The sequence below is a fragment of the Agelaius tricolor genome, unplaced genomic scaffold (assembly GCF_023055355.1).
Source record: "Agelaius tricolor isolate 1412-34295 unplaced genomic scaffold, bAgeTri1.0.p SCAF_6, whole genome shotgun sequence".
Classification (NCBI taxonomy): Eukaryota; Metazoa; Chordata; class Aves; order Passeriformes; family Icteridae; genus Agelaius; species Agelaius tricolor.
In genome coordinates this window covers 50,629,135-50,644,387 of record NW_027269266.1, presented here as the reverse complement: position 1 = coordinate 50,644,387, position 15,253 = coordinate 50,629,135, and the positions used below count along the sequence as shown (strand labels likewise).

Genomic DNA, 15,253 nt, shown 5'->3' with positions numbered 1-15,253 from the left:
CAGGACATAAGAAAGATGAAAAGATATTTTGAGTGAACAAATGGCTAGGTTAGGGACAAGGAAAAGACTTGAAGGATCTGATTAGGTTAAATAAAGAAGCAATAAGGTTTGGATTATCTCTTTGTTTTTCAGTTGCTGGTAATTTAGGCTTCAGGAATGGTTTGAGGTTTAGTTGCTAATTTAGGATGCATGAGCTCCAGAGATTTAGAAGGACATGGATAGTTCACATTTCCATCACATGTAAGCAATAGTTCTTTTTCATGTGGCTACTCCTTGGTACTGAGAAATGTGTTCCACTTGCAGATAGATCCAGAAAATAGAAGTAGGCAACTAAAGTGCCAGTATTGTACTGACCTTTTGCAGCAGAAAATATATGCACAAATTAGCAATAAAATTAGAGATTGGCTCACATAAAGTTACTCATCGTATGAAACTCTGGTGCCTACCAAAAGTAAAAATATCTAAAGAAAGGCTTGTTTTCATGTAAAGAAAATTATCTGTTTGGGATTTGAAATGAAATTTCGTACCACATTGCTTTTCTTTCTGAAAATCATTTTTCACCCTATTTCTTTTCTTGTTTAATTCCAGTTCTTGGGTGATGCACCTATATTTCTCATCCTCTCTGAGCACTATCTTTGTATTTTATGACACTGCACAAGCAGGTTTGCTGGACTGTTCCACTTTACAGTAGGGGCTACTTAAGAGAGGCTAGTGCTTTCTTGAATGAGTGTAACAAATTTCCTTAAAAATATCAATAAAATCCCTAAGTTTTATAGGCCTAATAAGCACACAGGATTATCAAAGAGAGGCTCATGGAATATGCTTCTTGATCTTTTGATGTCTGAATGAAATGCCTTGGCTCTGAGTAGCAGAGCCATTATTAAAAGAGCCACTATTAAATCCCAGTCACATTTGCTGGGGCAGCAGGAATCAATCCCTGTAGATTCTTAACTATTTAAGGTTCTTTAGTTTCCAGGCTGGAAATCTGCACACACAGTTGCTCCATGTCAGTAGTCCTAAATGTTTTCTTTGCATTTTAATTGAAAAATGAAGCTTACCTGACAGAATTTTCTATGGTTTCACAGTGAGGAAGTATGGAGTTTCCCCTTACAAACTCAGTAAACCTGGAATGAAAACCTGGAATGAATTTTGACCATATATGAGATAAGATCCATTTCAGTATTTAGAACATAATGCACAGGAGGTAAAACCAAAACCTGCTTGGGGTGAGTCATTACCATTCCTTCAAAAGAAGCTTGTAGGTACCTAGAGTAAATTCTCATGTGGGATGCCAGTGTGGTTAGTTACTGGAGTCAGTGCAGCACTGGGAGATGCTGTGCAAATGTGACCCAACACTGTATCTTGGTCTCTCTAAGATCTTGATCTCTCTAAGGATTCTTTGTATTAGAGATGGATATAAGAAAAGAAGATGAGCCAACAGTACTCCTCTTACTCCTTACATTGGAATTCTCCTCTATGACTAATTTAGGAGTTATTTTACCTTTTCTCTTTAATGTGCTAAGACTTCATGAACTTCTGTCTCCAGCCTTTGTAAGAGCCATTCCTTTCATATTAATGACACATGAGGTCATCAGATTCCTGAACTGAAGAGGCATGGTGCTGGAATGCCACAGCATCCACCTCTGAACCTGCAGACACATGGATCGCATTTGCCACGAGGCCAAATGACACTGTGAAAAAGAGGAGTCTGCAGATGCAAGTCAGATAAAGAGAACATGTGAGCTGTCCCAGCCTGCATGGCTCAACCTTCCTGACAGAAGAATGCTTCATGTCATCCCATTAGCCCCTTCAGATGTTCTTTCATTTGAGTGAGCAGGGCTTACATGTGCACACCAAATTAAAGAAAGGCATTTGTTAATGAGGGCTGATAGACAGAGGTGTGGATTTGATCCACTGACAAGGTTTTGTAGAGGTGACCTGATCTTCTGCTAGATCATTTCTCTGTAGGTGTAGCTCATGTAGGACATGTTGGCCATGTCCAGCACTGAGCCAACACAAGGATGTGTACTGCCAACATCTAGACACAGACCTCTGGAGCATGTGCCTGACACACTGCCAGTATTGCTTAAAATTCTTAATGTATGAGTCCATGCACAGTTGTTGTAACCATCTTGCTGGTCAACTCTTTTTGCAAAATACAAATTCTTATCACTTTCATGCATTAAAAGAAAAAGTTCTTTTTTTAAAAAGTGCTAGTGCTGGTGATAACACCAAAATTCAGAATTCCTAGACTCAGTACATCTTCCTCTGCATGTTGTCTCCCCCCTCATATCAAAAGACTGCAAATCACAAAATTTTAGACTATAAGAATTGATTTTTAATTCCTTTAATCAGCAGTTTCTGGCCTTCAGGTTGTTCACAAGTGTCTTCATAACAATGGCAGTTTTAACAGTGCTTTAAAACAAACTGTACCACAACCTCTTGAATCCATGATGCCCAGTTTCCTACAAATTTTCATTTTGTGACTGAATTCTCTGTTGTCTAATGAGATACATGTTCAAGGTGAAGTATTTCCCATGATTGTGCCTTTATAGATATTTTCCTCTTCTTAGAGTCTCTGGTATCTAATAATGATCGAGATTAGATCCAGTCTCTCCCACTGTGAAAGGACTAATAGGCTGTCCAGGTGGATCCACCTGACAAATATCATTTGTCTTCAGAAGAGCTGCCAAGGACAGAAACCCTGGACCACAGTGTAGCCTTGTTTGTTCAGCTTGTCTTTTGGGTGGCCAAAAGTTCATCTGCATGATTAAACAGTCAAGAGTTTTAAAACTGGTGCAACAAAATGTGTAAATTTCACTTACAGAAAGCAAGTCTTGTGAAAGGAAAGTGACATTTTCAAATTTGATGTGAACCATGCTATATTTATATCTCTCAAGCCCTACTTTGAATATTTTTTCACAAGCTACTGCACCAAGAAGGGCACATTTAAATGCAGCTGATGTATTTCAGTGATATAAGGTTTGCAGGATTTTCAATCTTTTTTATTCCATCAGGTCATCCTCTTTTTAGGATTTGAAGTTTCTTACACCGTACCTAATTTAGCCCACAAGGCATGGTTCCCAAGGCATTCCCAGTAGAATGATAAAGACTGTTCTTCCTCTGTATGCACAGATTACAATTTTTTCAAGGTACATCGTTATCCATCTGAATCCAGGGAAAAACTGTCATATAAAGTAGAGCTCCATTCTTTGAACCTTAAGGAGGAGCCCTGTACCAAATTGCGGGTCACTGTGGGTCCTGCCTTGCTCGGGTGCTGTATAATAAGGACCAGAGTACATTAAATCTCCTGTGACTCAGCTGCAGTGGGAGGAAAATGTATTGCCTAGTTGCTGCTACAGCATGGATTTGTCTCTCCCTGAGCACACGGATATACAGCAAGTATTCACAGAGTCCCACCGAGGGGAGTGAGCCTGTTACTTTGCAATGGGCTGTTGTGGCTGCTTCAGGGGCACCTGAAGCCTCCAGAAGGAAAAGGAATTAGCTGGGTACAGTGGAAATGTCTGCAAATGGGTCAAAGAGTAGTGCTGTTAAAAGCCAGAAAACAGGTGCACACAATGTCCTTTTTGAGTGGACGAACAGTGTCAATAGGCAGTCGAACCAGAGCAACTCCACTGCTCATTAATTCTGTCTCTCGTTCCACCATTTCCTGTTCATTAACTGCCTCCTGCATTTACCCTCTCTCTGGAGCACATTACTCAGACTCAATCATTGTCTCCAAAAGGGAAGGGTGTTGAAAGAAAAGGCCAGAGCAAGACCCTGCATTCCCCGCCTCTCCTAAACTAGCTTTTCTGCTAGAAAGAAACCAAACAAGTATTTTACACTTCCTTGGAAAGATAAATGTAATTCAGGCTTAAGGAAGGTATGTGCCCTCGAGCCAGGATTTACCTTTGTGCTGCTTATTCTGTCAAGAAAACTTGTTTTGTTCTGAAAGGACTGTTTTACCCACCTCTAAATCTCACCCGTGCTCTAAATCTTTTAGGAAGAAATAAACACAAAAGTCTGGCTTTGTTTTAACTGGCTTTTTTAAGGAGGGCGATTTGTTTCTTCTTACTTTTTTGTAAGTTTTGATACATTTTAAGTGGAACTGCTATGCTTGTCTGAGTGTAGTGGCAGCTTGATGAACTGAATGGAGCCACACACAGATAAAACGTGTATTTGTTCTCCGAGAAAGACAGCAAATGGCTCCTGTTGATAGGAATCTGCTGACTTACCATGGTCCATATTTCTCAGTGCTGGACCAGAGAAGTGTCATGTCTGGTCCCAGGCCCTGTCCAGCAGGGACAAGGGGCCAGAGAACCTTCTACTACATCATTCTTCAGAAGAGAGTCAAGTATAGCAAGTCTCTGCAGAGATACCAAACTCTATGCAGGGGCAGAAGGGTTTGTGGGCTGGAGAGCTGACATGCCTTGGCCACACAGCACCATGTTTTTCTGGGATGGTACAGAGCTGCCAGGGAATACAGTCTGCAGCACAGCTTTTTTATCCATTGTATTGATAGGCACCAGCAGTGGCAACGTTTTATTAATTATTTCATCTCACTTATCCCATGTGTTCTTAGGCTGGTGTGCCAGGCTTGGACCTTTCACACAGAAATCCTGCCTGTGGCTTTGGGATGGTTTGATGCAGTTCTGTCACAAGGCACTGATTCAAATCAGGCTTTCCATTAATGGCCCCTGGAACATGTGTCCCTAGCTGTAAACACCTTAGTGTAGGTGCACGACCTATTCACGTCAGCTTTGCAGGAATGCCCTCAAAGCCATGCAGAAGTGAAACAAGCAGCAAGGAGAAGAGGGATGCTGTTCACACATTCAAGAAGTTTCTTAGGAGAAGCCACATTCCCAAATCTTTCCTGGCAGTTCACTTTTGCTTTATTCCAGGTGGCTCCTGTCTGCCCAGTCCCACACAGCTGAGTAGCTGTGGGGTGAGCACTTGGTGAGGAACACCCCCAGCATTTTCATTCAGTCCTCACTTTCAAAACCTACGGGGATGGATGAGGTTGAAGAACAAAATGAAAAAAGCTGACACGCGCTGTTTAGGACAAACGGACTTGATTATGGATCCTGGAGGTGCTATAAAACTGACGGATTACAGGTTCAGCATTTCTGGGGTTTGAGCTGTCTGGCTTCCACTGTGCTTTCATTGTATCAGCTGCCCCTCGTTTCCTTGCCTTTTGCTGGAAGCGCTGCACTGGAGCACAAGTGAAGTGAAGCAGGCCCTAACTAGAGCCAACAGCTGCCTTTTGTTGCTGCTGTGGAAACAGCTGTAAGGGGTAATATAATCATTCTTCTGTGGCTGGTCAGCTGCATATCATAAGCACCTTTCTCTGATTCAGGGGACCCGGAGGCAGCTCCTGTAGTGATGTAAATGCTAATTGGGCCCACAGCAGGCTATTTTGTGCCCCATTTGACATACTAAGCACTTGTTGTTCTGTCCCATGAGCATTCAGTTGATTGAACAGATATTCTTTGCCACCTTTATTACAATCAGACTTGTGTTTCATTCATGTGCAGGAGAGGTCTTTGCACTGATTCCTGTAAGTTGAAGGAATGGTTTCTACACTTTTTGATATGTTTCTCATCTTTTGTGCAGTAAAGCTTTTCTGCGTTACCAGTCAGCTCAGAGTGCTCACATTTGGGGTGATGGATTTTTTCCTTTCTTACATATAAGCAAGTTTTGAATGGCTGTTGGGGGTTGTTCTTACAAAAATCAAACTCACCTGGACTCACACCAGTTTTGTGGTTTTCTGTCTGGGATGATTGATTTAAAAGCAGGTTTGATGAAAAAATATAGAATAAGTCATAGAAGAAATCATAGGAAGAAAAATTTAACAGTTTATCATCACAAGTCACAGATTATAATGGGCAGGGCGCTATTTGAGTGTACCTGTAGTGGGGCTGGGGGTGGTTGTTCTTAGAAAGAAACAGAGTGTGTAAATACTGAAAACAGCTGAGCAGCAAAATTAAGAAAGTGGTCTGGAACAGTGTGCCTGAACTTTAGATGCTGATTTTAATGTGTCCTTGGTCACAACAGTTAGCTGAACTATTTGAACAGTTTTTCCCTATCAAGTCAACTCACTACCCTTTTAAAGTACTTTAAAGCCCCACTTCAGACAGGGTTGTTGCTTGTCAGAAACTGGATATACTGAGTCTCCAAACATCCTTTGCATCTCTTTTAAGATAGCATTTTTTCTGCTGAGGTGGAGCATTACAGTATTTCCCTGGCCGAATACTGTGTTGGATGTAGTCAGTCTATATCAGAACATTGAACGAGAGATAACAGAAAGTGAGTGTTCATTGCTTTGGCACAGGAGAGCACATAACATGCCAGCTGCAGGTATGGCTACATCAGGAGGTGCATCAGGGAGATCCATTATTGATCAGACATGGGAGGAGTGGCATTTAGTGTCTGCTCAGAAAAAAAAAAAAAATCAGGGAATAAATGTGAAAAACTAATTCAGAAACAAACAAACAAAAAAAAAACTGTGTAAGTTTCTATACTGGAAATGTTGAGTTACACTTCATTAACTCTGCATTTTTATTTCCCAGGTTCAGGTTCAGCGGTCGTATTCTTGGCCTGGCTCTCATCCATCAGTACCTTCTTGATGCTTTCTTCACAAGGCCCTTCTACAAAGCCCTGCTAAGGCTGTGAGTATAACCCCACAACCATGCACAAACAGCATCCCACAGGGAGTCCTATAGAGACACAGACCCTCAGGGAGCTGCTTCAAGCACACTGACCTTCAAGTTCTTTCTGCTGTTGGGTTGTTGTTCTGTGATAGAAAATGAACATATTTTAATTTTTCTTTGCTTTCTCCAAGAATTTGCCATTCATAAATACTATGTTGACAAAAATAAATAAGTATGACATTTAGAAAAACACGTCAGAAAGTTCTGACACATAACTCCAGAGTTTACTACTGGTGAAAAGTTATTCCAAAGTTATTCCACCTTCAGCCAGGTGGAAGACTGAAAAACATCCTTAATGGAATGAAACAAAATAATAAGGAAAAAAGGACAGAGGTTATATTAAGCAAAAATACATCATTTGTCATGCCTCACTGGCAGAGTAGCTTTTCATTCTAAAACATAAGTTGGGTTAATTAAGAATGTTCATGTAGATATAACCAGGGAATGTTTTTTTTGGTCTTCTCTTGTCTTTTATTTTAGTAAGTGTAAGCTACCAAGAATACATTACTTTCAATTTGAAGTTTATCAGGTTAATTTAGATTGGCAATCAGTCCCTCTTTAATTAATAGACTGAAGTAAAACAAGGTACACAAAATTTTTACAACAATAAAAAAGCCATAAATATTAACTCAAGATTGCAATTAAATACTAAAGAGCAGAATAAAGCTTAGCTGAAACAGCTTCATCAATTAAGATGATTCCAAATCAGCAAAGATACCTGTCTTTACAGTCCATTAAGTTCTTTATCATGTTATTCTTTGTTGGGTTTTTAAAAACTATTATTATTGCTGGGGTACAAACACTCAATTGTACCTGATGTAGTCTGAAAATAGGCCGAAACCTAGGGTTCTCCCTGCATCCTTGTTGCCCCTTTAGGGAGTTAGAAACCAGGCTGTTCATAACAAATCTGTCCTTTCAGCAGACAGGGATGGCTCCTTATTAGCAGAAATTTAGGCTGCCTGATCTGCCCTGTGTCAGTGCTGTGTGCTCACCTGGCAGATGATAGATAATGGAAGCAGCCAGGCACAGCACAGTGGGGCTGAAGGGACACATGTGCTATGAAGTGCAGAGCATCCTGAAGATCCACGTAAAATCAAGCCCCAGGGGTGTCTTTTGACAGCAAATAATGCAGGCAGCCAACAGATTTGGCCTTGAGCCCAGCTATGCAAAGCAAACAGTTGCAGAACTGCTTCAAGAGGGTCTGTAAAACAGCCTTTGATGTTAACAAAACTAAATGAACTTCAGTTTTATGTTGGATCTTCAGTAAATTTGTTCACACACTGAGTAGGAAATCATTCTGACAGGAGTCACAGGACCATATATTTTTTCTTGTCTTGCAATCAGGCCATGTGATTTAAGTGACTTAGAGTACCTGGATGAAGAGTTCCATCAGAGCTTGCAGTGGATGAAGGATAACAATATCACAGATATCCTGGATCTAACCTTCACAGTGAACGAGGAGGTGTTTGGACAGGTGAGCAGAACTATGTAAAACATCTGAAAAGCAAATTTGAAGCTGACAAAGTTGAGCATGATGAACATCTTTCTGTCAGAACAGATCCTTTAGCCTTTCAGTAACATTTTCTTCTCCTATCTTCTGTTTCTTTCAAGCCACCTGTTCCAAGGCAGATGTTTATTCTTAGGGTGTATAATATACAATACCAGCCCCCCTACGGGCCTGTTGAGCCACACTCTGATAAGCATGAGGAATTCTCTGGAGTGCAGCTCTTCTCTCCAGGGTGTAGTTCACACAGATGTGGCATTTGGTGAATGCAAGCAATGTAACTTCAAGCTGATGTGACTGAAAGGATGGATTAGGAGGGACAAAAAACATTTCACAGGTGCTGTAGGACTTGGCAATCCTTACCATTATTTTGTCTAATATCTCCCTGTTAGATTCTGTGTCTCTTACTTGCCTTGCACCTACTTACCAACTTGGTATGTACATCTATTTGTTGTGCTTTCTGCAGCTCAGCTCTACCTTAGTCAGACAGTTCTCTGTAACCTGGCTGATCACTAGACCCTTAGGGAGAGTGCAACACTGGCTTAAATGCAGTCTAGCAATCAGAATAAATGTCTCCTGTGGGATTCTTTGGGTTGCACCAAAACCCTGGTGCTCTTTGCCCATGGGTGCAAACCATGCTGGATTATAACTATCTCTGGGAAGCATTGAAGGGAATCAAAACAATATTCAGACCATGGTTAAGGATCTCCAAGGAGATACTGAGAACTAGAGAGGCTGAAGAACGAAGCCCACCAAGCACTGCAGAAGCTCAGGGGATGGAGATACCTTGTAAGGAACAGATACACAGTGCCAAAAGGAGCAGAGAAATCAAGTGGAATATGACCTTTTATACCCTCCATCTTACATGCATCACACCTGTGTGTGCCCTCACTGCCCTTTTGTGATTGGTCAATACACATCAGCATTCCATGTTTCTTTGCCTTCCATACCGTTCACAGGTCCTACACTGTCGTAGTCCATTAGGGATGAGGCTCAGCTGCAGCCCCATTCCCAATCACCACAAACTGTGTATCCACAGGAATATCCAGAGAATGGCTTTCACCACTTGACAGTTAAGTTTCCTGGAGGGATTGCACAAAGCTAGGGTAGTTCTGTGAGCTAGGGAAGAGTTTGACAAGTTTCTGAGGGGAGGAATTCCAGCCCTGCTCAGCTATGAGCTTTAAAGTAACAGAAAGCAAGCAAGGCTTCAGGGAGTATATTAAAAACTAAATTTAGCCTGAATATAGCAAAAGGTTACAAAGGATGAGCAGAGTTAAGGGTAGATGAAAAGGATGGGGCAGAAGAATTAAAGTAGGAAGCATCTGTAGGAGCAATAACACTGTTTTTCCACAGACTCAAATGCAGGAGTTTTTCATGGACTTGGAACTGAGAGCTTGCATGACATTGAATTGACAGTACAGTGGTTTCCCTGGAAGATATGGCTACATGAGACTAATACACAAAGGCAGACAGAAACATACAGACATATTCACAAAGGCAGATGAGACAAGTTTGTATTTACAAGGGAAGACTACAAAGTTGAATAAGAACTGAGTTGCCTTGATGCATCTGAAGGTAACATTTGGCACACTAATTACTTGTTATACTCTCCTCAAAGGAAAGAGAAAACAGTTACAAAGGAGTCTGTTGTGGAAGATAAGAGATGGCTCCAAATAGAATAGAAAAAAATTACAATCTGTTGTGGATACTGTGGTATAAAAGTAAAAGAACACTAAAGGTTGGATTTTGATGCAGTTGTCTAGTACTTTTTGATGCAGTTGTCTATGTACTGGACACTGACTTTGCTAGAACTAATGATGGGGAGAAAGGTTGGTTCTCACTGTGAATTACAACTGTCAGAATCCAAGTGTCCTAAGTGAAAGATTTTCGTCTTGAAATTTACTAAGTGCTGACAGCAAAATAACAAAGAATTTCAGTCATATTTTATGCTCACAGATGGATCCTAGTTGGAAATTCTTCCATGCCAAGAGTATCTAACCACTTAAATGCCATCTGAGCATTGCTTTGCTTGGTACATGTGCAAGTGTAGATCACAGTGGGAGCTCTGCTAATATTTGGGAATTTGGATTTCAAGAGCTGGGTAAGGAAAACGAGAAATATACGGTCTCCTTGAGGAGCTATATAGTAGATGGTTACAGCCCTTCTGTCCTTCTTCCACAATGACTTTATTATGGACCATTCACTGCTACTTTCATATTTTCTTGTCTCATCTCTTATGTGTATTGAACTTCTAAGGCTTTCAGGCCAAATACTCTTTCTTGGTCGTTTCTTAAGGAGAATTTACTCCATATCAGTTCCAGCCTTCTTGTGTACTAGAACCCAGAGCACTCCTGTAACAGCAGTGATACAGTGTCAAATCAAGCATTACACATTTTTACTGGTGGGGGAATGACAGTTTGAGAATTTCACTTAGAAGACAGAGATGTGTCAGTTGCTTGTGACCCAAAGTACTTTCTCATGCTTTTACCCAGTAGAAAGTGTTCTTCCAGGCCTTACTCTGAGCTCTCTGTGGATACAGCCTGTCTCTGAGCCCTGGCAATTGTTCCCATCAGGTAAAAGGAGTGAGCTACACTGAAACCTGATTCTCAATTGTAGCTCACAGCTGCAGTTAATGCCCCTAAGAACAAAAGCCCTGAAATAGGGACACATTGCTATTGATTGCTAGCCTCCAATCATATATAATTACTAGTATTTGAATTTATACAGATAATGAGAAGTTAAAAAAACAATAGTTTTCTAGGTGTTTGTGGGAAATCTTGCAGGAAACTTTGAACATCTGGAATTATGGTCATGCTTAAAGCTAGACAACACTTAGTCTTTGGATTGGCAGATACACCTTAATGCCTCACAGCCTTGAAGAATACAGCATGGTAGCTGGGCCAGAGCCCTGCTTTCTGGACAATGCAGCATTGCTTGTATAATGGTGATGCAATGATTTATGTTTGGAATTTAACCTGAACCAGTTAAGAATTCCTAACTCCTTCCATCTAGCTTTACTTGTTCCTGCTGTTTCTCAACTAAGCTACCAATTAGATGACTCAGTCAATGTTTCTCAATTCATAATATTGCAATAGGTCCCTCAAGTAAGGTGACCTAAATACTGGCTGTGCTGTATGCTGTCTGCTGGGCTAATAAATAGATAATAATATAAATAATGCTAGTAATGAATATATATTCATACAGTTCATTTAATGTCTGTGGTGGACATCATTGTTATAGCAGCAGAAAACTGAAGACAAGAGCAACATATTCTTCCTTTTAAATCAACTGAATTGAATGTGAAAATAATTGAAAGACAAATACAATTTTCTGTCACATGGGAGGAGGAGTATGCGCTTGCTGGGTGGGATCCAGACTCATTCCTTAAATCTCTTCTCAATCTCAAGCTTTAGTAACCCAAGCCAACTAAATTAACTATTAAAGTGCAAAGAAATTATGCAGCTCTTGCTTAAAATAAGAAAAAGTTATTTACAGTACAAACTCTTCTCATGTTTGGATGGCTGACACAAAACTCTGAACCCCACAGTGACTATTTATCTGTGCAAGGTTGCTGTACAGGTCTTGTTTTAGGTAGTGTATTGGGAGTATTCATTTTATGATACTTTCTTTAGCTGTTTGCATTTCTAAGTAAACATTTTTACTAGCACTTGGGGAAGGGTAACACTTGTTGCCTAAGAGACAAGTAGATATCCCTTCCAGTTGGCAAAGCAATCTGCTACTCCAATACTGTGATTGCCTCTACATCCTATTGTTTCCTGTACTGTGGCTTGGATGATCTCATGTTTGAAACACAACATGATCCGTGCAAAGCTACACCACTGTTTATCTTTGTTCTGTAGGTGACAGAGAGAGAGTTGAAGTCTGGAGGGGCAAATACAGCAGTGACAGAAAAGAACAAAAAGGAGTACATCGAGAGAATGGTAAAGTGGCGAGTGGAACGAGGAGTGGTCCAGCAAACAGAGGCCCTGGTCCGTGGCTTCTACGAAGTAAGTAGCAAAGTGATGCTTCCACAGTCATCCCTCCTTCACCTGAATGAGTAGCACCCTGGTTAAATGCTTCATTGGTACACTAGAGAGCAACTAAACAGACACAAACAGCAAGGAATTGGAGTTCTTGGATCTCTACAGACAGAGACCTTGGATATAGCGGTTTAGGATTAAAGGAAAAAGGAAAGAAATGTGTCTTCTGAATGTGATAAAGCATTACTTATGATCAAGAGTTAAGAACTACACCGCTTTCCATTCACACAGTGAGAGAAGTAGGCATTTGCAAATTTTGTTCTACCATGTTGTGATTTTGGGTGAGGATTAGGGGTCCCTGACAAAGAAAGATTGTGAAGAATTGTACACTTTGATGAGAATCTGATGAAACACACTGTGTCTTCAGGGATTTGTTCCAGGAAAGTCAGTCCGCAGGTGCAGTCCAAGCTTGCTGGTGGTATTCCCGGATTCTGCTCCATTGCTGTCCCTGGATTTTGCAGTTTATCTTTGCTGAACACCTGGATCTGAGAACATCTTTCTGGCAGAACTGTTACAAGGACTGGGTTAAAACCAGTTGGCTTTGCTGACCAACCCATGTAGTCACCTATTCTTGCCCTTCTCTAATCGTACACAAATATGTGAATGCAAACATTCAAACTTTGTCAGGATAAAGAGTTGGCCACCAGAACCATAGGTTTATAAGACTTTGCTTCATTTCCAGTCTGAACTGTGCTTACAGGTGGTTTGTGTTCCAGGTTGTAGACTCCAGGCTTGTCTCTGTTTTTGATGCCAGAGAACTGGAGCTAGTTATAGCTGGCACTGCAGAAATAGATCTCAATGACTGGCGGAACAACACAGAATATCGTGGAGGTAAACTGCCTGCTCATGTTTACTACTATCTTGACTGTTTCAGTCTAAAACATGGAAGTCTTGCTCCATCTTCTCTTTCTGTCTTTCCTGAGGGAAAATACCATATTTTGTCCAGGAAGTTATTGTGAAGGATAACTCCTGAAATAAAAAAAAAGTAAGAGTTCAGGTGTTGTGGTGTTATACTACTGAAATTGCTTCTGCTATTTCTATCCAGATTTTATCTATTCAATTACTGCAGAGTTAGAAGGAGTTTTGACCATTACAGACTGAAAAGGTTTTGCACAATTAGATCTAAAAGTTACAAATCACCTAAGATGACTGTGACTGAACTCTTAGCCTCACAGAAAGTAGTTCCGCAAGTCCTACTGGCTTTAGCAGGTAGCTAAAATCAGGAGCTGAATTTCACAGTTGCCAATTACATTTCAACAATGTATAGATCTTGTTTAACTGTCCCCTTAGCTTAAACTATGTCAAATTGGATTTTTTTCCCCTTCTCTGCTGCTTGGTCTGGTTTTGCTTTAAAGAATGATTTATCCAGGCTGTCTTGGATGATGGAAAAATGTGAAATCCACCGGTTCTGGACCACAAGTGGAAAGTTCCTGAGGTTCACATACCCTCCCCTGAAATACAAGGTTTCAGTCTTTGCTGGTCACTACCCAGCCTTTGGGTTACCTTGAAGTATGCAGTTTACCACAAGCACAGCTGGTCCCTAGTGTTATTCTCCTCCTACATTTTTCGATTTAACTTTTGAAACAAATTCAGCCTGGTATATGCTGGCTCTCACTGGCACAAATCAAGGCTCAGAGCCCCTCAGGTGGGAAGTTTGCCAGGGAAGGGTTTGTGGCAGCCAACTCCTCTCCATATGTCGAACGCTATTGCAATCCAAGAGAGAATTTACTCAGGAACCAGAAATTGTTAACTTGTTGAGACTCACACTGTGTGGCATATTGCTGTTGGTCTTTAATATCGCATGCATGTAACCACAGTTCTTGCCAAAAGGTTTGTGAGAGACCAGTGAGTCTCAAGTGGATTTTTGAGTTTCAGGGTCCGAAATGAGTTAGTGATATTATAGTATCCAGGACAAAATAGAAGCTGGGACCTACTGCCCATGAAGAGCAAGATACATTGTTACGCCAGGATCTTTCCAGTAGGAGATCTACTGCCCCATACTAATGGGAACATTTTTCAATGTTGCTCTTCTCAGTTAGGAGGGCGTGATTTTTATTTCTCTTGCTTGGTGTAGGCTACCATGATGGACACATAGTGATCCGGTGGTTCTGGGCAGCTGTGGAGAGGTTTAACAACGAGCAGAGGCTGCGATTGTTGCAGTTCGTCACGGGAACGTCGAGTGTGCCCTACGAGGGCTTTGCTGCTCTCCGAGGGAGCAATGGCCTGCGGCGCTTCTGCATAGAGAAATGGGGGAAAATCACCTCCCTCCCAAGGTACGTCCCAGCCAGGACTTTGCACCAGAATTGCTGTTAGAAACACAGGCCTGGTACTTCGTTCCATCTCTCTGTCAATTAATGAATACAGTAAGGACAAGTAAAAAAAAAAAAAAAAAACCAACAAAGAAACAATGATCAGTTTGTTGTTCTGTAATTACGTTCAGAGAAAAGTGTTTTCTTTTGCTGTCTTTTTGATTTGTAGGCTCAATTCAAACTATTTGAAATCTTTGGAAATGGTTGAGATTAAGATTTCCATAGGTTCAAACCTAGTTCTCTTATTTTGATTCTGGAACAGATTCAGATCAACAGGAGCTTGTCAACTGATTCTGTTTCCTTCACTTTCAAAGTGCTAACAAAAATACTTGTGAATTTACAGAGACATGAAAGCCAAAATCTGTCTCTGAGTTTTGGCTGGAGACCTGAATGTAATCCCTTCATTTATTCTGATGGTTCCACTTTTTTGTAATGAAGAAGCTTAGTGACAGAACTTCACTGATAATATCCAATTTGTTGCATCTAGTTCAGTCAGCCAGCTAGGAGCAAATGAGCTATAATGTCATACAGAATCAACAGACTCGGCAGTGATTCCCAAAGGAGGGGTCATCTTCCTTTTCAGAACAAAGGGGCAGGGGCACAAAGGGGTGGACTTGCCTCAGGCCACCCAAGAGAGTGATGGCACAGCCACTGATGGTTTCAGCTATGAGTTCTGCTTTACTTCTTTAT

At 41.0% G+C, this 15,253-nt stretch overlaps 1 protein-coding gene across 8 annotated transcripts in view; it reads left to right on the top strand.

Annotated features, from left to right (window-relative positions):
- The window catches only part of HECW1 (HECT, C2 and WW domain containing E3 ubiquitin protein ligase 1), a 251,651-nt gene that overhangs the window by 224,848 nt on the left and 11,550 nt on the right, over window positions 1-15,253 (top strand). For all 8 annotated transcript variants that reach the window (XM_071429780.1, XM_071429779.1, XM_071429774.1 and 5 more), the window contains 5 exons: window positions 6,570-6,668; window positions 8,055-8,184; window positions 12,075-12,221; window positions 12,971-13,085; window positions 14,329-14,527. In XM_071429780.1, the coding sequence (XP_071285881.1) occupies window positions 6,570-6,668; window positions 8,055-8,184; window positions 12,075-12,221; window positions 12,971-13,085; window positions 14,329-14,527 (690 nt within the window). The remainder of the gene's footprint in view (window positions 1-6,569; window positions 6,669-8,054; window positions 8,185-12,074; window positions 12,222-12,970; window positions 13,086-14,328; window positions 14,528-15,253) is intronic.